This window comes from Caenorhabditis briggsae (genome assembly GCF_000004555.2).
Source record: "Caenorhabditis briggsae complete genome, chrI, whole genome shotgun sequence".
Classification (NCBI taxonomy): domain Eukaryota; kingdom Metazoa; phylum Nematoda; class Chromadorea; order Rhabditida; family Rhabditidae; genus Caenorhabditis; species Caenorhabditis briggsae.
This window is the reverse complement of record NC_013489.2, coordinates 12,403,815-12,428,738: the sequence shown is the minus strand read 5'-3', so window position 1 is coordinate 12,428,738 and position 24,924 is coordinate 12,403,815. Positions and strand designations below refer to the sequence as shown.

Genomic DNA, 24,924 nt, shown 5'->3' with positions numbered 1-24,924 from the left:
TGAAAAAAATCCGGAAAAATTTCCATGTAAGAAAGGCGTTATGATGCCGTGGCCTAGGTTTCTCACTGCGCGGGAATTCAAATCCTATTTTTTTTTCAACGCAGTTTTTCGGGGATTTAGGATTTTTTTTTGAATTTTTTCGCAATAATATTATGAAAATACATATTTTTGAAACATTTAAGGTAATACAAATTTTTGGTCGGAGTCCCCCCTTTAAAAAAGTGAGAGACTAACAGTAGACTAGGTTTTAAGGGTTTAGAATAGATTCTAGGGGGAAGAAAAGGGTGATTTTGAATATCTGACAATACCGAAATTTCCAGATTATGGCTTCTCATATTCCTCGACCCAAACGCTGAGATATCTATCGTTGTCCGTCAAAGTTACGGCCATTTCATCTCCGCTTTCTCTGGTGAAAACCCTTCTTGTCCATTGGTGACATTTGTGATTCTGGAAATGAAGAAATTCGGCTTTTCAGTGGTCCAAAACTTTTATAAATTTGCTTAGATTTAGCGGAAAAACTGACGAAAATGCTCCTAAAGTTTCGAGCGTTAAAGGGACATGTAATACATGTAGTAACAAACAATAAGGGCCCCCATATCAAGGAAGGGGAACTTTGAGCTATTATATCTAGGCTTCTGTAAAAGATATCAAAAATTGATTAATTGATAAATTGTTCATCATAAAATAAGCAATATTCCTTCAGTTGATCATTTTTTGATACCTCTCACAGGAGCCGAGATAATTAGGCGCAAATTTAATGGTCAGATAAACCGTATTTGCTCCACTAGAAGCTCACTCGATATGTGCACTTTGATTCAATTATCTCGACTGTCATAAGAGATATCAAAAAATGATCAACTGATAAAATATTTATCATAAAATAAACAATGTTTTGTTAGTTGACTATTTTTTAATACCTCTTACAGTAACCGAGATAAGTTAGGTCAAAGTTAATAACCCAAAAAACTGTGCAACTTATCTCTTACATTAGAGGTCCCACGGCTCTTAATGTTCTAAAAAAGAGATATCTTATCCTTATCAATAAACGCTCAAAATTTCAAGTTTCTAGCTTATCTGGGAAGGGAGATACAATCATTTGAAGTTTTAGCAGAGACGCAGACAGTTAGAGTGTCTCGTTGTCTGCGTCCTCTCTCTTTTCTCTTTGCTGTCTCGCTGTCATAAACTTCAAAAGCCTATATCTCGGGTTCTAGACAAGCTAGAACAATGAAATTTGAACTGTTTTGTGTAGTTTTTGATGTTTTTTTTTGTTGAAACATTAAAATTTCAGTTTTAATTTTGAAATTGGAAGATTTAGCCTGCTTTTTCCTTACTAACTAAAAGTGTTTAAAAGTCTGCACAAAATGGTCAAAGTTTCATGTTTCTAATACGTCTGGAAGCCGAGATATAGACGTTTGGAGTTTTGGAGAGAGCAGACAGCTAGAGTGACTCGTTGTTTGCGCTCTCCTCCTTCACCATAGTCTCTGGTCGCTTAAACTTTAACCGACCGTATCTCGGGTTCTAGAAGAGCTAATTTGGAGCGTTTTGTGTGGTTCTTGCTATATTTTCAGATGTTTACATATTTCAAGTTTTGAAAATAAATTCTGTACCAGAAACTAGGTCCGTTGAACTGTAGAGTTTCCCCTGGGACATAGTTTAGACTAGTCGAACTAGCCTAGCCTAGTTTAGAATCTCCAGACTTGATACTAGCATAAATAACGCCCCATAACTTACGCATTGGGGTTAACCAGTCCCTTGACGACCTCTTTCAAATCCAACGTATACCCATTCGTCATTTGCACCAACAGATGCATCAGAACTGGATAGTTTCCCTTCTTCCAAGCCGTCAAATACGCGTTGATGTCCGCAGCGGTGAGTCGCGAATCCTTCAGAGCAATCGCCGTGCAGTTCAGTGCCATAAGATGCTTTCCAGTGATAAAGTGAGAGTGATGCAAGTGGAACATAAGCATGGTCAATGGCTTTTTCAAGAAATTGACTGGCTGGAAGCCCTGCTTCACATTGATCATACTAACGAATGTTCCGGTGGTGTTAATGGGACCGACGCCAGGGATGGTCTCCAAGAACTTGTCTGTGTAAATGCGCTCGCCGACAGCGTCGAGGGGTTCCTCAGGGGACCCATTGATGTTGAAAGTCTCATACTTCAAATTGGAATTCTGAATCCAATCGATAACCTCCATAGCTGGAGTCTCCAATCCAATGAAGACCTGAGCAAAGACATCGACACCAAGAGTCTTCATAAAGTGGTCAGCAATCTTTTGAAGGGCAACAATCTTCTCTCCTTCCTCACAGTAGGTATGGTACTCCTTCAGAGCGTTGACTTTATACTCAATAGCAGATTCTCCAAATGTTTTGAGCTCCAACGAATCGTCTGGGTGCGGGTCGGTTTTGGTTTTCTCATTGATTGTGTAGCGACGAACGTTGTGGATCTCTAACCAGGCTTGGGAGAAGTCGACGACCACTTTGAAGTATTTCTGGCCTTTGGCGCCTTTTCTGAGAACCTTCGACGCGTTTTTGGAGCATTGGTAGAGCTCGAATCTGGAAAAGTAGAGGAGTTATAAGTTGAGATTTCTAGGTCACCAGCTTTTTTGGCCTAGAAAAGGCCTGATATTCATCTGGTGTGCATTCTAGGTAAGTTTAACGCGGTGGCCTAGCTTGTTCAAGTTGGGATTTCTAGGCCACCATTCTTTTTCGCCCCTAGAAATGGCCTAGGATAACCCTGGTGTGTTTTCTGGACCATTTTCATGTGGTGGCCTAGAAAACGCGATTTGCAAAAGTTAGGCCATCACGAACAATCCCCTAGAAAACAAATCAGGTGATTATGAGAACAATTCTAGACTGTCATAACCTCTATAACCTGGTGGCCTAGGGAGATTTCAAGGCCACCACCAATTTTGGCCTAGAAAAGGCCTGATATTTATCTGGTGTCTTTTTCTAGGTGATTTTAACGCGGTGGCCTAACTTTTGCAAGATGGGAATTCTAGGCCACCAACTCTTTTTGCCTAGAGATGGCCTAACGTGCCCCTGGTGTGCTTCCTAGGTCATTCTAACATAGTGGCCTAGAAAACCCAACATGCAAATGTTAGGCCACCACGTTAAAACCACCTAAAAAACACACCCGATAAATATCAGGCCGTTTCTGGGCCAAAAAAAGGTGGTGGCCTAGAAAACTCAAATTGCAAAAGTTAGGACACCATGTAAAAATGAATTAGTTTCGAAATATTTTAGGGAATAAACTTACGCATCAGCAGAAGACACATTTTCCAGAACTTCTTGGAGCACGAGCTCGGGAAGGGACAGCAATGGGAATCTGTGCATTGTAGAGAGGGGGAGGATCGGAAAAAGACCAGCAAAAATCGATAGTACTCAAGAGTCACCAATTGTGACGATGAATCGAATGCAGAATGAATGGAGACGGGGATGTTCGGTCCTGAGAAGGCCAGGTGAGGGGCAGGACTTGCCAAGCGCCGCCCCCTTGGCGCACCTCATGTGTCTGCGTCTCTCTCCGTCTACCTGCCTGCCCATCCATGATGACCTTGAAGAGCAGATGGACATAATGGGCAATTAGAGAAGACAGGAGACAAATGGGAATGGGAAGATCTTTGGGAAGACAGATTTCTAGGGCAATGGATGTGCTTTTCAGCTGCCTCAGCTAAGCCAGGATGTCCCAGGGAATCTAAAAACTATAAATTTTTCAATAAGGTTATTTTTCAACAAAAAATACATTAAAAACTACACAAAACGGTCCAAATTTCATCATTCTAGCTTGTCTAGAACCCGAGATATAGGCTTTTGAAATTTGGTGCCGAGACAGTGGGCCACTAGAGAGTGTGGGGAAGTGAGAGAGCGTAGACAACGAGACACTCTAACTTCCTGGGTCTCTTCAAAACTTTAATCACCATATCTCAGCTCGCAGTTGAGCTAGAAACACGAAACTTTTGAACTCAATAAAAAATTTGATTCGCAAACGGATCCGTTTGGTCATGATTCGCAATCGGATCGGATACGGAGCTCGCGAACGGACAGGATACGGATCAATCCGAATAATGTACTGCTATTTACTAAAAACGGTTCGCGTACGGTCCGTATGCGGTTCCTATTTCAACCGCGCGCGAACGCGGAGCGTCCGTAACGGATTGTTCGCGAATCACCTGTGCTTAGGAAAAATCAGCATAAATTATTTGAACTTGAGACTTGAACGTAAAATGTCTTTTAATTAACAGAAAGTACATCAAAAACTACACAAAACGGTCCAAATTTCAATATTCTAGCTCGTCTAGAACCCGAGATATAGGCTTTTGAAATTTGGCACCGAGACAGTGCGGGCAGATAAGAGAGCGCAGACAACGAGACGCTCTAACTGTCTGCGTCTCTCCAAAAATGAAAAACGCTTTATCTCTGTTCCCAGAGATGCTAAAACAGTGAAACTTGGACTGTTTTGCGTCATTTTTCACACAGATTGAAAATTGCAAAGATTCCAAAATTTTTTTAGAATTCGAAGATCTAAATTTGCTACCGTATCTCGCTTAGTTTCTGTTCAATTACTATGAATTTTGTATTTTTGAATTTATCAAAAAAAGAGCTTCGAAATGAGTATAATCATGCCAAGATTACAATATATTAGTTTAAAGGTGCATAGCACCCGACTGAATTTTCAAAAAATAGGTCATGCTCATACTCATTTTGAAGCTCTCAAAAAGCCAAATTCCAAAATCAAATTTTCCAAAGATGCAGATCAAAAGTATATGAGTTACGGTAGTTTAAGCGTTTCTTTAAAATTTCAAACAGCTGTATCTTGGCTTCCAGATAAGCTAGAAACTTGATTTTTGGACCAAAATGTGAATTAGCTGTTCAGTCAGCTACACTACTGTATCTCGGGACTCAGTGAACTCCATAATTTAAAATTTTCGCATTTCACTTCCCAGAATAACATCTTTATTTGGTGAAATTTTCAACGCTTTTGGAGCACTGAAAAGTTCTCTACGACCTCTGAGAAATAGTTGCTAACAGCGTCATGGCTAAAAACGCTATATCTCAATTCCACAAACGAGCCGTAAGACCTCCATGAGCTAAGTTCCATGTAAGAGACCTTCCCAGAAGCAAATTCACCAAGATTCTCAGTCAAACAATGTCAACCGAGTAGCTCTTGCTCAATTAGCACATCAGATAGCCCACTAGAACAATGGAAATCTGTCATTCTGTCCGTAGAACTAGAACCAGTTAAGGATTAGGGGGCTGTGGGTGCTCCAGGGAAGACGACGACCCGTCCTTCATTTGTATTCACAGGTTCTGTAGATAGCATCCAACCAACGATGTGGTCTTCTTCTGAATCTGAAACTTCTGATGATGAGGAGTCCGTCCTAGAAATTGATCCATTTCTATTCGTTCGTTTGCCAATTGTACTCATCAAAGAAAGTCTCAAAAATATGGAAATCGAGGAGTTGTGAGTCCTTTTTTGCTTTGCAAACTTTGAGCTGATTTATCTCGGTTTCTGTAAAAGATACCAGAAAATTGTCAACTGATAAAATGTTTATCACAATATCACCAATATTTTATTAGTTAACAAATTTTTCATATCTCTCACAGGAACCAAGATACGTCACTTCAAAGTGACCAAAGACGCCTCGGCGTTTGGTTTCTTTCAGCTCAATTATCTCAGTTCCCATGAAAGATATCAACATTTTGACAACTAATAAAACGTTTATCACATTATCAGCAAGATTTTATCAGTTGACATATTTTCCATATTTCTTATAGCAACTGAGATAATTGAGCTCAAAGCGCGCCTGGCAACTAGAACCGCGTAGCTCAGACGGTTTTTGCCTTTGTTCATAGACAAGATACAGTTCTCTGAATAGTATCACGTGTATTACATTCCCTCAATGTTTCAGACTTCCTCAACTTCCAAGAACATGAGAAATGTCACAAGTCAACATCTTCGAAACTAGAATCTCCACCTAAATATCATTGGTCTCCATTGGGGCGCCGGCACGATAGGCTCTACAGAAGGACTCATTATTCGAAATTCGAGTAGAACATCGAACTAAATTGTGGGGAGTATGGAAGAACAAATTAATCAGAGAGACTTATTGGAATTTCGGTCAAGAAACAGTCAATGTGAAGTTCCATGAAAACCATATTCTCTCAAACGAAATGGAGCCAATCGTTTCCTTCTTTTTAACTTTCGCCGCCAGCTGCTATATCGAAAACAAAGCAGCAGCCGACTCGCTTTTCATGGATCCCATTCTTCGAGCAGTCCAATATTTTCCGCTACAAAAATGCTCACCTCTGAAGAGTTGAATGGACTGGTGAACGTTTGTGAAGGTCAAATTGAACGTGTTTCAATGGTTCAAGCAAGTATTTGAACGCGTTTTTGAAACGATGGATGCGTCAAACAACTCCGTTTTATAAGTTATGTATTTTTTGAGAAACGGAATCCGGAATACGGAATAAAGTAATTTTCTCGGAATCCGGAATACGGAATCCGGAATTTTGTGTTCTCCAAATGGGCAGAAAAGTTCTGAAAACACACATCGTGCTTTATTTTTGCATTTTTAATAGCGGAAGTTCAAAAAGTCAGAGAATTCTTGAAAATAACAAATATGTTTAAAATCCGGTATAAAATAATTTTCTCGGAATCCGGAATCCGGACATCTTTGGTTTGCTGTCAACATTGAACAACTACAAAAGTGGTCCAGAATCTTCTGATTTGTTTGAAATTTTTTGATTATACTAAACAGAAATAGAGCTTTAATTTTGTAGTTAACCACTTTTTTGTAAGAATTTGTCTAAGCGAGATATAGAGCGTTTTTGGTCCTACCCCTTTATAGCACTTTACGCGCCCTTTGAGCTTCATTATCTCGGTTCCTTTAAAAGTTATCTAAAAATTGTCAACTAATAAAATATTACTGATAATTTGATAAGCATTTTATCAGTTGACAAATTTCTAACATCTCTCATAGGAACCGAGATAATTGAGCTCAAAGTAAACAAGCTTCCTTGCCGCCCCATCTCCTAAAGGGGAGAGAGGGACGCCAAGGAAGCTTAGCTACTTTGAGACCAATTATCTCGGCTCCTTCAAAAGATATCAAAAATTAGTCAACTAATAAAGTGTTTATCATAATATCACCAATATTTTATCAGTTAACAAATTTGTGATACCTCTTATAGAAATCGAGTTAATTAAGCTTTAAAAAGTGTGCTTCTATTAGTGCAATTACGGTATTTTGCAGTCAACTTTGAATGGCTACAAAAATGTTTCAGAATTTTCCGATTTTTGTGAAATTTTCAGAAAATATGTAACAAAACTAGAGCTACAATTTTGTAGTTGACAAATTTTTTGTAGCAATACATCCAAGCAAGATATGGCTTGTTTTTCAGGCTTCCCCCACACAAAGTCCCAAGGTTCGAAATGACGAGAGATGACAGTTTGACGGTTGTAGTCCACAATAATGAGCACTCATTCGAAATGGTCAATAAGGAGAGAATTGAAATATTTGAACACTTTTTAAATTTTTTTAAATTCAATAAAGTTCTTCTTCAATAGAGCGCGTTTGTATTACAAATCCAGTGAAACCTTATTTTATCCCCCGTGTCCTAGTGTGTCTTCTTTTTCCTTCTTTCCCATGGACGTCACCTGGTCCACACCTCCATTTCCCACCTGACGGCGTCTGTTTTCAGACAACAGAAGGTCCTTAGCACCGCCCGTCTTCTCATTGCTCATATTCTTCTGTCTGTGCACCTCATTTTCTCTTGCGGAAAATCAATAATTTTCTTTTTATTATGATCTAGAGATGTGCAATTTGACCCTATTTTTCAAATCCTCAAAAAAATTAGAGTGCAATTTCGCTCTTTTGAGAATTCCTTCCTATTTTCAAATGAACTATCATTTTTCGGGGTCTCAAACTATCTTTTTGGACCTAAAAAAATCTGCAGAACCCAAATTTTAAGTTAATACCTTCAAAAAACCACTGTAAACCTGTTTTTCAAGCCCTTTTCTCATTGGAGCGCACTTGCAACTCTTTCAGTTTTCTAGCTTGATTTTCGCCGCTTTTTCGTCATAATTTCAAGTTTTAAGTGCTCCTAATCGATTTGTCACAAAATTCTCCACCAGAAACTCTGAAAAAATTCCGGAAAACACCGCCAGAACCCCGCTTTTCTTGAAATTCCACAACTAGACGAGAAAGTGCGCGACTAGTGTATAAACCGAAGAGACGCAGACATTCGCGCGCGCGTTTTCGAACATTTCAAACGGCGCGACGTACTTTTTGAGTGCGCGATTTCTTGCCATTTCTTCGCCTATTTTTGTCATTTTTCGGCATTTTTTCGAATTTTTAGCTGGAAATAGGTTATTTATATTGATTTTTCATAGAATTTCAGTGAAAAATTGTGTAAATCCCGTTAAAAATGGGCGAAAATTGAGGGAAATCGGGATTAATCGGTTTTTGTCGTTTTTTAAGCGATTTTTCGAGTTTTTCGTCAGAAATCTGATGAAAGAAGACGATTTGTCATGTAGAAAAAGCGGAAATGTTGCGTTTTTCGAAAAAAAAAATTTTCCGGAAAATTGAAATTTTTGGCAAAGTCATAGATTTTCAGCTTAATTTCAGGATCATTAGTAATTTAAAAGATCCCGAAAGTCATCAAAAAATTCAAAAAAATCGCTCAAGATTCAAATTTGCACAAATTTTCATTTTTTTGAACTTTGGCCAGAAATTGGTTAGAATCTACCGATTTCTATTGATTTTTTAGCGAGTTTGAACCATTTTTCGGGCTAGAATCGCCGAAAAATCGAGCCTGAACAGCTAAAATCGCTCAAAAATTTGAGAATCTCGATTTTTTGAAATTTTTGATTTTCCAACATTTTTAAAAGTATTTAAGTCTATTACGACCTATTTTCAGCCGATTTTCATGCTGATTTCAGTGGTTTTTCAGAGAAAATTAGCTTAAATTTTTCAAAAACGTCTACATTCCGAAAAATCTGATTTCTAGCTAAAATAAACCAGTTTGGGCTGAAATAGGCCAGAATCAATCGATTTCTAGTGATTTTTCGTTGATTTTGACACCGATTTTTCACAAAAAAAAATCGCAAAATTTACTCCGAAATTCCCCATTTTCAGTGGAATTGGACCAATTTCCCACCATTTTTACCCTTCCAAACCATGTTTTTCACTGTTTTCTCCCCAATTTTTACCCAAAAACCCCCCAATTTTTTCCAGAAGCCAACTAAAACTAGCTGCTCCATATCACCACCAAACCGGAGCCCCAAGAACAATGTCCCGAGACGCGTCTGACACCATTTTCATCGGCAATCTGCCAGGAGACGTTCGTGAGAAGGAGCTGGACAGTCTGTTCTCGAAGTACGGTAGAATCAACAAGGTCGACGTCAAGTCCGGACGTGGTGGCGCCGCTTTCGGCTTCGTCCAGTTCAGCGATTCGAGGTAAGGAAGGTGGCCAGGAAGCTTGAAAATAAGCGGAAAATTGGTCAAAATCCGTTCAGAATGACCCCTTTTTGACTGATTTAGGCAGTTTCGGCTGATTTTAAGCAAAGATGGGGGCAAGTTGGCGCCCGAAAATGACCGTAATTTTGGTAAAAATCGCCTGAATTCGGCCTGAATTGGTCAGGCCTGGCTAAATCGCTCAAATTTGTCTTAAATGGCCCAAATTTGGACTGAATTGCAAAAATTTGGATTTTCTAGCCTGAAATCCGTCTTAAATTGTCTTAAAATTAGGCTAAACGAGCTCAAAATAGGCCTAAGCTAGCCAAAAATTGGCACGAACTTGTCAAAAATGACCCAAACTAGCTCAAATTCGGCATAAATCAGCCCAAAATCGGTGATTAACACTCAAAATTGACCAAAACTAGTCCAAGTTCGGCCTAAATCGCCGAATATTGGTAGATGTTAAGCCCCTAACGCTAAATTCCCTATTTTCAGAGACGCCGACGACGCAGTCCGCGGTCGTGACGGCTACGATTTCGACGGCAAACGAATTCGTGTCGAGCTGACACGTGGATCGGGACCACGCGGTCCGGGCGGCCGACCAGTCCGCGATGGCTACGATCGTGGATACGACCGGCGAGACGACGGATACGGTCGTCGTCAATCGCACGGACCGCCACGTCGCAGTGAGAATCGAGCCATTATTGAGGGATTACCACCAACTGGATCGTGGCAAGACATCAAGGATCATTTGAAGTCGGCTGGTGATATCTGCTACGCGGACGTCGGCCGTAATGGAGATGGAATCGTTGAGTTTGAGAAACATGAGGATATGAAGTACGCGATCAAGAAGTTCGATGACACCAAGTTCACTTCTCATAAGGTACGATTTGGGTGCGGGAAAATGGCTTGAAATTGCCTGGAAATGAGCCAGAAATGGTTCTAAACAGCCCAAAATAGGCTCCAGAGGCCTAAAAGTGGCCTAAATCGCCTAAATTTGACTTGAAGTAGGTCAATTTTAGGCTGGTTTGGGCCAATTTTGACCAATTTTAAGCTATTTTCGTGCTAATTTCGGACAATTTTTGAGCTATTTTTTGTAATTTTGAATCATTTCAGTTCATTTTTGACCAAATTTAAGGGCATTTTTCGAGCTAGTTAATGGCATTTCAGAGCTAGTTTAGCTTGATTTTAGGTCTTTTTAGGCTATTTTAGAGCTATTTTAAGCCAATTTTGAGCTATTCTAGACCAATTTTGAGCTAGTTCATGTCATTTTTTGCAACAGTTTATTTTCGAGCTAGTTTCGACCGGTTTCGAGAGGTTTTAGGCCAATTTTAGGTCATGTTTGAGCTATTTTAAGCTAGTTTGGGTCGATTTTAGACTAGTTGATGCTGGTTTTGAGCTATTTTAGACCATTTTTGAGCTTTTCTAGGCCGATTAAGAGATAGTTTAGGCAATTTTCAGCTAGTTTAGGTTAATTTCAGGCTATCGCAGATCATCTTTGAGCAAATTCAACGATTTCGAGTCATTTAGGTCTGCTTTTCAGCTATTGTAAGCCAATTTTTGACTAGTTTGGGCTAGTTTTAGACTATATTATGTAATTTTAAGCTATTTTTGGTATTTTTTTAGTTTTTTCAGGCCCCTCTTGGACTAGTTTAGTCATATTTTTAGCTGTTTTAGGCTCACTTTGAGCTATTTGAGGCCAATTTTAGGGTAGTTTAGCCTGATTGCAAGCTATTTTAGGCCGAATTTGAGCTTCTTTGCCTGATTTAGGCTATTTTACAGCTAGTTTAGACCGAATTTCAACTGGTTTAGGCCTATTTTGACCTCTTTTCAGGCCAATTTTGGACTACATTCAGGTCATTTTTGAGCTATTTTAGGCACCTTTTCAACCCTAAATTATCGACTTTTGCAGGGTGAAACGGCGTACATTCGCATCAAGGAGGACAAGGGCAACTCCAATTTCGTCTCTCGTCCACCACGTGACAATCGTCGTGGAGGCGGTGGGCGTCGTTCGAGATCTCGTTCCCGCTCTCGTTCCCGCTCACCGATCGCTCGTCGTCGCTCGCCATCTCGCTCTCAATCCCGTTCCTCGTCTCGTGGATCGCGAAAGTCTCGCTCTCGCTCAGCGTCCAAGTCTCCAGTGAAGGCGTCAGCAGGGCGTAGCCGCTCGAATTCGGCCGGTTCGTCACCACCACGACGCGGGGGTCGTAGTCCAAATCGTCGTCGTTCTCCGGTTCCAGATGAGCCACGTCCGACTTCTGGATCGCCGGGAAGATCGAGATCCGGGTCGCCGGCTGGGTCTCGTGGTGGATCTCGCTCCAGATCCCGTTCGCCAGCGTCCAACGCTTCGTCGCCACGTCGTTAATTCTGAATCCGGAGCTTGATGGGGCAGGGTGTAGGCAAATGCGCTCCATTGAACTGTTTTTTTTAAAATCCAAAAACGGCATTTTTAGCCCTGAAATCCCATTTTTAGTCACCCAAACGTTCCAAAAATAAATCCCTAAAAATCAATATTTTAGCTCTAAATTTCCATTGAAATCGATTTTTGAAGTTTTTCCAAACCCCTAAAATCCGTCAAAAACGTCCATTTTAGCCCCAAATCCCCTTATTTATCAATGGAGCGCACTTCCATAATACCCCCACCTATCGTCCATTGCTCATCTTAATGGACCATCTATGGACCATTCATCCCTACCAGTATTTATTTATTTTTTCATTTCCCCATCCAATTTTTAAAAAAAGAATTCCCCATCTGTCAATCTCTGTTGTTTTACTCTTTTTTTTCTGTTCCTCTCCATTTTCCCCCTAATTTTTCGTCATCGCACTTTTTTGAAATTTTTTACACCACTCTGTTGCTCTAAATGGAATTTTCATTGAAAATAAAATAACCTGAAAATAGAAAAAATGTGAGCCGAAATAGTGAAAACTAGAAATTCCTACCTCTTCTGGGAGCCGAGATACAGCTATTTGAAAGCGAGAGACGCAGACGACGAGACACGCTAACTGCCTGCGTCTCTTCAAAATTCCAAATTGCTATATCTCAGCTCTCAGGTGAGCTAGAACGGTGAAATTTGGACTGCTTCGCGCCATTTTTCCCACATTTTCAGATAAAATAATAATTTCTGAAAAGTAAAAATTTTTGAATATTTGAAAACTGAAATTTTTATCGAAAATTGCAGTATCGAAAAATAGAAAAAAATTGAGTCAAAATAGTGAAAAGTAGAAGTTTATAGCTCATCTGAAAGCCGAGATACAGCTTTTTGAAGTTTGAAGGCGAGAGACGCAGACGGCGAGACAATCTAACTGTCTGCGTCTCTTCAAAATTCCAAATTGCTATACCTCAGCTCAAAGGCGTGCTAGAATGGTGAAACTTTGACTGTTTTATGTCATTTTTCCAACTTTTTCAAGCGAATTGATAATTCCTGAAAAAGTGAAACTTTCGAAAAATGTAAAATCGGAATTTCCGGAATGTTGATTTGAAAAGCAAATATTCCGAATATAGAGAAAATTTGAGCTAGAATAGTGAAAACTAGACATTCCTAGGACGTCGGGGAGCCGAGATACAGCTATTTGAATGCGAGAGACGCAGACAACGAGGCACTCTAACTGTCTGCGTCTCTTCAAAAATTCAAATGGCTGTATCTCGGCTCCCAGATGAGCTAGAAATGTGAAACTTTGACTGTTTTGTGTCATTTTTAATACATTTTCAGGTGAAATAATAATGTTTTAAATTTTTCGGAAATTGAAATTTTTTGAATTCCAAGTCAATATCCGAAAAAATCGAGAAAATCAGACCAAAAATAGTGAAAGGTACAAGTTCCTAGGATGTCTGGGAGCTGAGATACAGCTTTTTGAAGTTTTGCAGGGCGAGAGACGCAGACGACGAGACACTCTAACTGCCTGCGTCTCTCGCCTCCAAAACTACAAGCAGCTGTATCTCGGCTCTCAGATCAGCTAGAAATGGGAAACTTGGATAGTTTTGTGGCATTTTTCCCACATTTTCAGATAGGATCATAGTTGCTGAAAATTTAAGAATTCTGAAAATTCAAAACCCCGAAATTTTTTTGAAGATACAAGAAAATGGAGCAAATTTGAGCTAGAATAGTCTATCTGCCAAAATTCAAATGCATGTAACTTGGCTCAAGAAGAAGCTAGAAACTAGATTTTTAAAGTTTCTCGGATTTTATGAAAATTTCCATTTTTTCTGATTATGTGTACTACTGTCTTATTGCTCTCTTCACATCATATCAGTTTTAGTAATGGGATCATAAAACCAGGTGGTATGTGACATGATGATCTGAAGACACCCCAACGTCGAGACGAAAGCTGGCAACACACAGAGCAACCAGGTGAGGGAAGTGGGCGGAGTCTCCCTTGTGATGGTCCTCTTACTCAGTTGTATTCATTATTCTGATGAACTCATTCTCTGTTATTCTAGTCAGTCAACAACCAGACGATTGTATTATTGATTTATCCGCTCCTTAATGATATTCCTGATTTCTAGAACCTTCTAGATTCTATTAAATTTTTTATCCTCCATTTTCCAGAATCTATCATTCACCATGGCTAAGACTAAAGTCACTGCCCCTAGAAACACCAACGTCGAGACGAAAGCTGATATCAAGAAGAAGATTCAATTCCTTGGAGATGAATACGCCACAGCCATCAAGGCTCATCAGAAGGCGTCGGAGGATGTGAAAAGACTCCAACAGCAACAAGAAGCGACGGAGAAGAAGATTCAGCGATTGACGGTACTTCATCAGATGCATCAGAAGCGGAAGATTCAGAAGCCGAAGTCAGTATTTCGAAAAAAGATTCAAGAGAAGCAGGAGGCACTCAAGAAGATTCAGAAGCAATTGAAGAAGGCGTTGAAGGTCGAGGAATCGGCGAACGATGCGATGGAAGAGGCTGAGGCGTGCTGGAAGTTCGAAGCCATGTGTTCAGGAGAAGCTTATCAAGAGGATGGCCAGTGGAAGTGGCGGGAGTGATTTCTGTCTAATCAACTTCAAATACATACTTTCTGATTGTTCACTTCTGATCCCTTTTTTTCTTGTATTTGAAAAAAACACTTGCCGAATTCTGAAGTTTTGTTTGAAAATGTCAAAAATCAACTTTCTATGACTAATACAAGCCAAGATACGACACCCTCTTCAGTTAATTGGTCTTCTAGGCCACTACCTTAGATTGAACATAAATCGCCTAAAAATCAAGATGTTTCGAGTTTGGAAACTGAATTTTGCTGGCATTTTGCCATACTTGCAAAATCAGGGCCCGGGTTCTCCAAATTTTTTGAAAAAAATTAGAAATTTCAGAAATTTTTTCAAATGTTTTTGTGAAAGAACTTTCTTGAAATTTGTTTTTCTTGTCAGGAAAATCGTCCATTTTTTTTGTTGATCCCAAAAAAATTTTCCGAAAATCCGGGCCAAGACGGGCCGGGCCGGGCATTAAAAATTCTGAGAAAAGCCCGGCCCGTTGCAAATATGCATTTTGCAACAATTTATTTCGCTTTTGAAAATCTCAAAAGACCACACGAATGAGTTTAAACTGTGCTCAGTCGCGCCGAAGGCGCACCATCCAGCGGATTATACGATTTTTTTAAATTTCAGATTTGCTCTATCCCAATGCTCTAAACGTTGCAGCGAACTGGTTCCAATTGGTGGTACCAACATGTATCAATTCACGGGGTTGCGACCGGTAACATCCAGCAAACGCGCTTTGTCGCAATCAAGGGGTTGGCACCACGCCAAGTCTCCATTTACTCAAAAGAAGAACTCTCAATTTGCGTTGTGAAATTTCTCTGTGTATCCTCTCCGTGTGGCCACGCAGCGACCGCGTCGCGCGGCGCAACGCGCCTAACAAAAATTTGAAAAAAAATCAGTAATTCGAAAATTCTGAAAATTCAAAAATAGGAGCCTGAGCTACACGTATAGGTGCCTGAGCTACACGGTTGCAGCCGGAACAGAATTTTGAAATTTCGAATTTTTTGAAAATTAAAAATTTTCTAATTTCATATTTTATACAAATCTGGAACTCATAAGATCAATAACTTAACTTTCTGGATTTCTGAACTTCTGAATTTAAAAAATAATTTGAAATTTTGGAAAATTCCAGAATGCACAAAAAACGCCGGAAAACGAATTTCTGAATTTCCAAATTTCCGAATTTCAGAATTTCAGAATTTTCGAAAACCTTGTTGAAATTCGGGAAGAACCTGAAAATTTTTGAATTACGAATTTTTGAAAACTGTTCGATTTTTTTGATTATCAAGAATTTTTGAATTTTCGCACTTTTTAATTTCTCAGATTTCTGTTTGAGTCGAATCAATTTTCGAATTTCCGATTTTTCGAATTTTTGAACTTTCAGAATTTTCGAATTTCTGAATTTCTGCATTTCTGAATTTCCGAATTTCTGCATTTCTGAATTTCTGAATTTCTGAATTTCTGAATTTCTGAATTTTTGAATTTCTGTATTTCTGTATTTCTGAATTTCTGAAATTCTGAATTTCTGAATTTCTGTATTTCTGAATTTCTGAATTTCTGAATTTCCAAATTTCTGAATTTCCGATTTTTATAATTTTCGAATTTTCATAATTTTGAATTTCTGAATTTCCGAATATGGTTCTTTCTAAAACGTATTTATTGCGCCTGTATTTGTCTAGCAATCTGAAAATCTGAAATCCAGAGTAAAATAATAAAATCCCTTAATTTCATTCAAATAAAAAAAGTGATGAGGACGAGAGATTTGATGATTACTTTGGAGCAAAGTATGCCGATGTGGCTCCACCTCCTCCACCGCCGCAACCGCCGCCGGCTCCCATGTACACCGATTGTCCGGGGATTCCACCTCCGCCGCCGCCTGCAAAAAATCGATAAATCAATAAAATTTTTGAAATTTCAACTTTTTAAAAACTCTTGAACTCAATTTCCGAAATATTATAATTTCTTAATGTTCTGAACTTTTCGAATTTAGAATTTCAAATTTTTAAAAAAATTTTCCAAAAATCACAAACCTCCAGATCTGGCTCCACCGCCACCACCACCAGCTGGTGCTCCACCAACACCAAAGTACGCCGATTGAGCTCCACCAGTTCCCATGGCTCCTCCGCTGACTCCAAAGTAGGCCGAAGTGGCTCCACCACCACCGCCACCTCCACATCCACCTCCACTTCCTCCCATCGACGACCCAGATGGCATTGGTGGTGCTGGAGCTCCTCCGAACTGCGGCTGAGATCCTCCGACAGCAGTCATCGTGCTAGATCCTCCCATTGGTGCTCCACCGACAGCAGTCATCGTAGAGGCTCCACGTGGGGCTCCACCGACAGCTGTCATCGTCGAACTTCCTCCCATTGGGGCTCCACCAACAGCAGTCATAGTCGATGCTCCTCTTGGAGCTCCTCCGATAGCAGTTATGGCAGAGGCTCCGCCCACTGCGGTCATCGTGGATCCAGATCCCATCGGAGCTCCTCCAACTGCAGTCATTGTTGAGCCGGATCCCATTGGTGCTCCACCGACAGCGGTCATGGTGGAAGCTCCACGTGGTGCTCCGCCCACTGCCGTCATTGTTGATGAGCCAGAAGCTGGAGCTCCGCCCACTGCGGTAATGGTTGAGGATCCGCCCATTGGGGCTCCGCCGACTGCTGTCATTGTGGATGCTCCTCGTGGTGCACCGCCGACTGCGGTCATCGTTGAGGCTCCACCTCCAGTACCGGCTGCTGGAAAAATCGATTTTTTGGAAACTTTAGAAGGATTTTAAGAAATGTAGCGTTGGCAATCAATTTTTAGCATTACCGAATAAAAAGCGTCGGCGACTCAGCGGCAATCACTTTCAACGCGTCGGAAATTAGTTTTTAGCATCGCCGAGCAGCGGCGATCAGTTATTAACGTCGGAAATCAATATAAAGCGTCGCCGATGCATCGGCGATCAATATTTTTATTTGCAGATCAATTTTTAAGCGTCGGCGATTAGTTCTAAGCGTCGGCAACCCATCGGCGATTAATATAAAGCATCGGATGTCCTATTTTACTGTCGGAAATCAGTTCTTAGCATCGGAAATCAATTTCTAAGCGTCGGCGATCTATCCGCGAGAACTATGAAGCGTCGGCGACCTACCGGCGATCAAAATACAGTGTCGGCGATCATTTTCTAAGCGTCAGCGAGCGATTTTTAGCATCGGCGACTCATCGGCGACCCACTATCAACCCACGAAACTTACGTGGTGTGAAATAAGATCCAGCGCTAGAAGGTGGTGCAATTCCAGCTCCACCTCCACCTCCTCCACATGGTGCAGCTCCGCCTCCAGTTGGTGTCACAGAAAAGTATGCAGATTGTGCTCCACCGCCCCCAGCTGCTCCACCGGCTCCGGCTCCAAGATAACACGAGACTCCTGGCTGTTGTGCTCCGCCACCGCCACCTCCTCCAGTTGATTTTGGTGCTCCACCACCTGGCGGTCCTCCACCGACACCGAAATATGCTGATTGTGCTCCAGCATTACCTCCACCAGCGACTCCGAAATAAGCAGACGTCATTTTCAATGTTTGGCGCTATCGAATATGATATGAGGGTTCTCTCGGAGAAGCGCGCGGCTTATATGCGCCTTTAATTGGGTGAAGGGGGTGCCAGGAAGGGTTCAGAGCTCCACGTTGGAAATTCAAACAAAATTTTCAATCGATAAGTTTAGAATTTCAGTTTAGTTTCCATTTCCTCGATTCTCATTGAAAGTACTCGCTCAGGATATGTTCGGACGTCTGAAGCAGAAGGTCAAAGAGAAGACAGGCCGCGCAAAGGCAACAAGGTATCTCTAAAAAGAGAAAAAAAGAAATTGCCCCGAACCAGGATCGAACTGGTGACCTTTAGATCTTCAGTCTAACGCTCTCCCAACTGAGCTATCGAGGCACACAAGCTAACACTCCTAGATGGTCTATAAGAAACCGCATCTCCTCGTTGTTGCGTCCTCCTTCTTTCTTATACTCTTTCCACTTCTCGCGGCAAGCCGCGCGCGCGTAGTCTAGTGGTCTATGGCGCCGTGCATGATCTGGGGGATGTTGGTTCGACTCCACCCTTCGCCAAGTTCTTTTTAAATTTTTTTGAATTTTTTCAGAACTACCCTTGCGTCTAGCAAACCAAAAAAAAAATTTTCTGCAATAAATTTTTCAGCCTCCCCATCGAAGTCGACGAATCTGTGACATACTTCAAGAATCTGCTGCCACGTGTCAAGGATATTCACAAGCATATGACCGATCTCAGCGATGTGTACAAGTGGCAGAAGAAGGCGAATTTTACGGCCCCGTTGGAAAACTACTCCCGCTTAGGGGACAATATCAATGTGACGCCGTTCATTGAAGCAGTCAACGCGCGGATTTCAGCGGAGACAGATTCAGCGAAAGGGGTACGGTAGGCAGATGAGTTTTTTCTAGGCCACCATTGCCTTCTTCCCGCGTGGTGCCGCCACCCTCCTCCCCTCTTCCAGTGACTTTCCGCGCCCTCCCCCTTTTTTATACGCCCTCCACCCCTCTCTTTCCAAAGCGTCCGCGCGGCCTACCGGTCTATGGCGCCGCGCGCAATCCAGCGCTTTTGGGGGGTTGTTGGTTCGACTTCACCCTTCGTCCATTTTTTTTGCCTTTTTTCGACCCAAAATTCGATATTTCCAGGTCCAAAACGAGTGTGAAAAGTACAAAGCGTATTACCAGAACGATTGCCGCCTGCACCAGGAGAACATTTCCTATCTAAACAAGTCGCGTCTCGATATGGACGGCGCCGCTGATAAGTTTGCCAACGCCGAGACCGACGCCAACAAGATGCGTCTGGATATGGCGACGAAGGAGTTCGAGGCGGCGTGCGGCAGGTACAGTAGTCCAAAATTGTTGAATTAAAAAATGAAAAAAAAATTGTTGCTTTTTTTTGAAAATTTCCAGAATTTTGAATTTTCAGAATGCGCGACCTGGCCGCCCAAATCAAAGAAATCGAATCGAATCACTCTTCGTGGCAGGACACGATCATGAAGGAGATGAAAGTGGCGTTCCGTAAATAGGAGTGGCTCCGCCTACGTTGTCTAGAAAGTTCGAGAAAATAAAGATTTGTATATTTTGTGTATTATTTTAACAACAATAAATTCTAAAAAAGGAAGACTACAAACTACAAAAATTTTTTTGAAAATTAAAAAAAAAATCAAAAAATCAATTAATCGATATTCTGGATCCCTTTGGCGATGGGTCGTCTCGCCAGCTTCTCTGCGTCTCTGCGCTCTCTCGTCTCTCGTTCTCTCTTGTAGACCGTCTCGACGTCGTCGGTTTCCTTCAGAAGTGACACCATTTTTTTCTGAAAAATAAAAAATTTGAAAAAAAATTTTTTTTCGAACTTTTCGAATTCCCGCCGGATCATCAAAAATTAGAAATTTTTTTTTGAAAAAAATTTTTCAAAAAAATTATTTTTTGAAAAATTCGAATTCCCGCCAGATCGAAGATTATCATTGGGGCGAACTAACAGCAAGACGAATCTGATCGAGTTTATAATTGAGCTGCTTTTGAGACGTCACATGAACGGTGCGGCCGTCTTTGAATGAGAAATCGGGCGTTTGCTCGAAGACGTGCTGATGGGGAGCCGTGTATATTCTGAAGTGTCATTTTTAGAAGACGTCGAGGAGATTCAGAATTTTCAGAATTTCAAAAGAAAATTTTTTTTCGAAATTTTAGATATTTTTTGAAAATTTATAAATTTCCGAAATTTTAGATGGTTTTAGGCCAATTCAGGCCAATTAAGGACCAATTTTGAAGCATTTTAGGCTTATTTTAGGCCTGTTTTAGGCCATTTTAGTCCGATTTCAGCAAATTTTCCAACTCACGGTGCTCTCCAACTCTGTACTCGTCCCTTCTTGACCTCCGACGGCTTTCTGGCGACCAACGCCTCCGCTTGATCCGCGATTGGGTCTTCTGAAAGTGAAATTTAGGCATTTAGGCTCCGCCCATTTTTCAAAAAAATATTCGGGATAATTTTAAGCAACTTTTGAGCCAATTTCAGCTATTTATTATCCGAAATACGGAAAAAAATTTCTCGAAAATGAAATTTTTTTTTTTGACATTCAGGCTCCGCCCATTTTCAGGGGGGGGGGGGAAGTCATTTTCAGCCAATTCTGGCCGATTTTAAGGTTCCAAAAACTCACTGAATTCCGGAACCACCGTCGAGAATGAAGCAGTTGGTGCTCCACGGAGCACCGAAATCGGAATTCTGAGCATCTGAAAAATGCGAAAATTCTGGAAAATTCTAGAAATTTCCAGACAAAAACAGATATCAAAAAAGTCGGCGAAAAACTTCAAAGAAACCGATAAAAAATGACCCGAAAAAGTGAAGATTTTCATTAAATTTCAAAATTTGCTAAAAATCAAAAAAATTCAAAAAATTATATGACCCAAAAAGAAGAACGAAAGACTGAAAATATATCAAAATTTACAGACAAAATTTGTTCAAAATTCGAGAAAATTGAAAAATCAATGAAACTGATATTCCGGTTGATTGGCGAGGGCGACTTGTTTCAGCAATTGCGTATGGGTCATTCTGAAAAAAAAAACGTTGAAAATTGGAAATTTTTTTACTCTTTCTAGCTGTAAATCGACTAAAAAAGAAGCAAAAAGGTATTGTGGTCGGGTGGAGTCGAACCAACAAGTCCCGGATTGAAACCGGCGCCCTAGCTAGGAGGAAGGGGAGCGGAGGGCGTCTAAGAAAGAGGGTATGGCGCGGCGCCTCGCGGAGGGGGGAGGCTCGTTGGAAGCGCGCTTATTTCATTCTACAGTACCCCCCTACAGTAATTTCGACTGACTTTTGTAGATTTTTCAATTTTTGCCTTGTTTTAAATGAATTTTCACCCAGTTTTTAGCTATTTCAAACGATTCAAAGCCAGTTTTAAACGATTTTCAGTCAAATTTAAACCCCCTCTCTATCGATTTTTGGACCCATTTTTCCTTCAAAAATGTCTCACCTCGCCTGCGCCAACTCCTTCGCCAACTCTCTCTTCTCCTCATTCGCCTGCTTCTGCTTCGTTTTCGCCTCCACCCATTCCATATTCATCGCCTCAAACTCTCGATGCGCCTTCTCATAGTCCTTCTTCAAATCGCCGTTCGTCTTTTTCAAATGTGTGATTTCCGATTGGATTCGTTTCATCACCTGGGTGTCCTCCATTATTGTCTCCATTTCTTCGGTCGACAATGCGATGTGGGTTCGTTTAAGGACCCGTTTTCCGGCGGTTCCGGGTAGTGGCTCACATGTGTATTGCTGGAAAAATACTTTTTACATTAGTTTTAGACCTGGAAATTGTCGAAAAAATGCTGCAAAAAGATTTTGCCGCCGGGTGGAGTCGAACCAACAACCCCCAAAAGCAGTGGAGTAGGAACGGCGCCATAGACCACTAGGCGACGAGGGCGTTCAGAGAAAGTGGAGCGGAGGGCGTATAAGAAAGGGGGTGGGCGCGGAGAGTTGCGGCGCCACGTGGGGAGAAACGAAGCGCGCGCGAATTTCATTCTACAGTACCCTCTACCATGTTTTTGATTTAGAAACCGGAATTTTTGGGGTCAAGAAGCTATAAAACAGAAGCAAAAAGATTTTGTCGCCGGGTGGAGTCGAACCAACAAGTCCCGAAAGCTGTTTGATTGTAACCGGCGCCCAAGCCCACTAGACCACACAGGCGCTTTGTGAAAAGGTGAGCGGAGGGCATATAAGAAGGTGGGTGGGCGCGGGAAGCCGTGGCGCCGCGCGGGGAGGAACCTCCGAGGATGGCGGAGTGCCTACAGTACCCCCTACAGTAACCCCGCCTACCGTTTGAAACGTGACAGGACTGTAGACGGGTTGCTGCTGATGGTGTTGTCCAATTCCGTGCGTTTTTCGTATATAGTACGTATTCTGGGGATTCTGAATGCGTCCACTTCTGAATTCTCCTCGTTGATGGGCTTGGAACGGGGTGGAAGGGCCTGGAGGACCAGAAGACGTCGATGGAATATCAGAAGATGTTAAAACGGATTCTGAAGACGTTGATGGTCCCGTCGTGTAGCTCACAATGTCTTCGGAATCGTCTAGAAAGGGGCCGGAGTCGTCGATTTGGTGCAGTTGGGATGTGTCCTGGAATATGAGGATTTTAAGGCTGAGCAATGATTTTCAGCACAATTTTAGCCAATTTTGGATCATTTTAGGCCGATTCAGAGCTGTTTTGGGCCATTTTTAAGCCAATTTTGAGCGGCTTAGGTGCCAATTTTAAGCCAGATTTGAATCATTTTGGATCATTTTGAGCAAACTTTGGACTAGTTTAGCCCTAATTTAGACCATTTTGGACCATTTTCGGCCATTTTGGACCATTTTAAGTCGATTTTACGTCGATTCAGGCCAAAATTTCGGTCCATTTTCAGCGCGTTCTGAACCATTTCGGATCATTTATCAGGCGGTTTCAGACCTGTTTTAAGCCAAATTACTCATATTTTAGGATGATTTTCACCCAACTTTGGGATATTTTAGGCCAATTCGGGCCTATTTTGGACGATTTCTGACCAATTACAGCCTATTTCAGACCAATTTTAACGGATTTTCAACCAATTTCGGCCTATTTTCGGACCACTTTGGGCCTATTTTAAGGCATTTTTGGTCCGATTTAAGTTGATTTTACGTCGATTCAGGTCAATTTCGGTCCATTTCAGGCCGGTTTTTTGCTTATTTTAGCCATATTTTCACCAAGGTTGATTTTGGACCATTTTTAGCTAATTTAAAGCCATTTTCGACAATTTTCATCCACTCTTAGCTATTTTCGGGCTATTTTAAAGCCAATTTTGAGCGGCTTAGGTCAATTTTAAGCCACATTTGAGAATCGTTTTGAATCATTTTCAGCCAATTTCGGTCTAGTTTAGCCCTATTTCAGATCATTTTGGACCATTTGGGGGCCTATTTTAGACATTTTGGGACGATTTGGACCATTCTAAGTCGATTTTACATCGATTCAGGTCAATTTTGGACCAGTTCAGGCCGATTTAGACCTATTTTAGGCCAAATTACTCATATTTTAGGATGATTTTCACCCAACTTTGGGATATTTCAGGCCAATTCGGGCCTATTTTGGACGATTTCTGACCAATTTCAGCCTATTTCAGACAATTTTCAGCCTTTTTAGACCAATTTCAGCCTATTTTCGACCATTTGGGGGCCTATTTTAGACATTTTTGGGACGATTTGGACCATTCTAAGTCGATTTTACGTCGATTCAGGTCAATTTTGGACCAGTTCAGGCCAATTTCGGTCCATTTTCAGCTTGTTCTGAACCATTTTGGATCATTTTAGGCCGATTTAGACCTATTTTAGGCCAAATCAGTCATATTTTAGGACGATCTTCGCCTAATTTTGAAATATTTTAGGCCGATTCGGGCCAATTTCAGCCCTTTTCGCTCACCTCATCATACAAATACACATTGTTCGGATCCATATCATCCACAACCACTTCTTCTTCTTCTTCCTCCTCATACTGATAATGATGACGGTGATTATGGTGATTATGGGAAGGGTTATAATAACCAGATGGTCCTGGGACGTCTGAAAATTCAAATTTCGACTTTTTCCGGATTTTTAGCAGAAAAATTCGGAAATTGGCTCATTTTCAGCCATTTTCAACCATGTTTAGGTCATTTCAAGTCGTTTTCGGCTCATTTTTGGCCAATTTCTGCCATTTTTTTGCTCATTTTCAGCCATTTTTGACTCATTTCGAGTCATTTTTGAGCTTTTTCAGGCATTTCTGGGTCAATTTAAGCCATTTTTAGCTCATTTTCAGGTCATTTTCAGTCATTTTTCAGTTATTTCGGCTCATTTTTAGCCATTTTTGGCTCTTTTTAAGCCAATTCCTGCCCTTTTTTGGCTCATTTTTAGCCATTTTTAGCTCATTTTAGGTCATTTTCAGCCATTTCTGGGTCATGTTCAGCCGTTTTCAGTCAATTTCCAGCTAAAAATCACCGGGAAAAAGCCTAAAATAGTCTATTGGTCTAATTTCAGCCATTTTCAGCGCCACAAACCTTCGTCTGCATAACTCAAATGACTGGTTGTCTGAATCTCTTCATATCCCACAATCTCTTCCTCCTCGTCGAATGTGTCAATTTCAACTTCACACTCAACGACTTGCTCATCAAATGTTATCAGCTCTGGCGGCTCCTGATATGCCATATCTGTAAAAATTGGGAATTTTAGAGAATTTTAGGGTCGAAAATCCTGAAAAATGGCTCAAAATTCCAGAAACTTGGCTCAAAATCCATGAAAAATGGCTCAAAAATCATGAAAAACGACTCGAAATCCATGAAAAATGACTCGAAATCCATGAAAAATGGCTGACAAATTCGGAAAAATGACTCATTTGTCATGAAAATTGAGCCAAAAATCATGAAAAATGGCTCAAAATCGTCGAGAATCGTCAAAAAAAGGTATAAAAATCATCAAAAATAACCCAAAAATCGGCCAAAAAACC

The 24,924-nt window shown here is 41.0% G+C and overlaps 7 protein-coding genes and 1 non-coding gene across 8 annotated transcripts; 3 read left to right on the top strand and 5 right to left on the bottom strand.

Moving 5' to 3' along the window:
• Positions 1 to 380: 380 nt before the first annotated feature.
• Positions 381 to 3,333, bottom strand: Cbr-pes-2 (the record flags this gene model as incomplete). Its single annotated transcript, XM_045241353.1, has 3 exons — positions 381 to 447; positions 1,732 to 2,553; positions 3,257 to 3,333. 3 exons carry the CDS (start codon positions 3,331 to 3,333, stop codon positions 381 to 383), a joined length of 966 nt encoding a protein of 321 aa, XP_045097035.1.
• A 5,952-nt stretch (positions 3,334 to 9,285) lies between these two features.
• On the top strand, positions 9,286 to 11,817 carry CBG20414 (the record flags this gene model as incomplete). Its single annotated transcript, XM_045241352.1, has 3 exons — positions 9,286 to 9,452; positions 9,948 to 10,335; positions 11,365 to 11,817. The coding sequence occupies 3 exons, from the start codon at positions 9,286 to 9,288 to the stop codon at positions 11,815 to 11,817; spliced, it is 1,008 nt and encodes a 335-aa protein (XP_045097034.1).
• Positions 11,818 to 14,014: 2,197 nt separating this feature from the next.
• CBG20413 lies at positions 14,015 to 15,082 on the top strand (the record flags this gene model as incomplete). The annotated part of the gene is made up of 2 exons (XM_002646509.1): positions 14,015 to 14,251; positions 15,059 to 15,082. The coding sequence occupies 2 exons, from the start codon at positions 14,015 to 14,017 to the stop codon at positions 15,080 to 15,082; spliced, it is 261 nt and encodes an 86-aa protein (XP_002646555.1).
• Positions 15,083 to 16,200: 1,118 nt separating this feature from the next.
• CBG20412 lies at positions 16,201 to 17,977 on the bottom strand (the record flags this gene model as incomplete). Its single annotated transcript, XM_002646508.1, has 3 exons — positions 16,201 to 16,307; positions 16,462 to 17,163; positions 17,665 to 17,977. The coding sequence occupies 3 exons, from the start codon at positions 17,975 to 17,977 to the stop codon at positions 16,201 to 16,203; spliced, it is 1,122 nt and encodes a 373-aa protein (XP_002646554.1).
• Positions 17,978 to 18,184: 207 nt separating this feature from the next.
• Positions 18,185 to 19,479, top strand: CBG20411 (the record flags this gene model as incomplete). The annotated part of the gene is made up of 4 exons (XM_002646507.1): positions 18,185 to 18,243; positions 18,606 to 18,837; positions 19,100 to 19,293; positions 19,380 to 19,479. 4 exons carry the CDS (start codon positions 18,185 to 18,187, stop codon positions 19,477 to 19,479), a joined length of 585 nt encoding a protein of 194 aa, XP_002646553.1.
• Positions 18,272 to 18,344, bottom strand: CBG28798. Its single transcript has one exon. It is a non-coding gene (tRNA).
• Positions 19,480 to 19,628: 149 nt separating the features above from the next.
• CBG20410 lies at positions 19,629 to 20,680 on the bottom strand (the record flags this gene model as incomplete). Its single annotated transcript, XM_002646506.1, has 4 exons — positions 19,629 to 19,766; positions 19,933 to 20,059; positions 20,290 to 20,377; positions 20,608 to 20,680. 4 exons carry the CDS (start codon positions 20,678 to 20,680, stop codon positions 19,629 to 19,631), a joined length of 426 nt encoding a protein of 141 aa, XP_002646552.1.
• Positions 20,681 to 20,932: 252 nt separating this feature from the next.
• CBG20409 lies at positions 20,933 to 24,626 on the bottom strand (the record flags this gene model as incomplete). The annotated part of the gene is made up of 5 exons (XM_002646505.1): positions 20,933 to 20,999; positions 21,421 to 21,713; positions 22,254 to 22,553; positions 23,866 to 24,005; positions 24,479 to 24,626. The coding sequence occupies 5 exons, from the start codon at positions 24,624 to 24,626 to the stop codon at positions 20,933 to 20,935; spliced, it is 948 nt and encodes a 315-aa protein (XP_002646551.1).
• Positions 24,627 to 24,924: the final 298 nt, after the last annotated feature.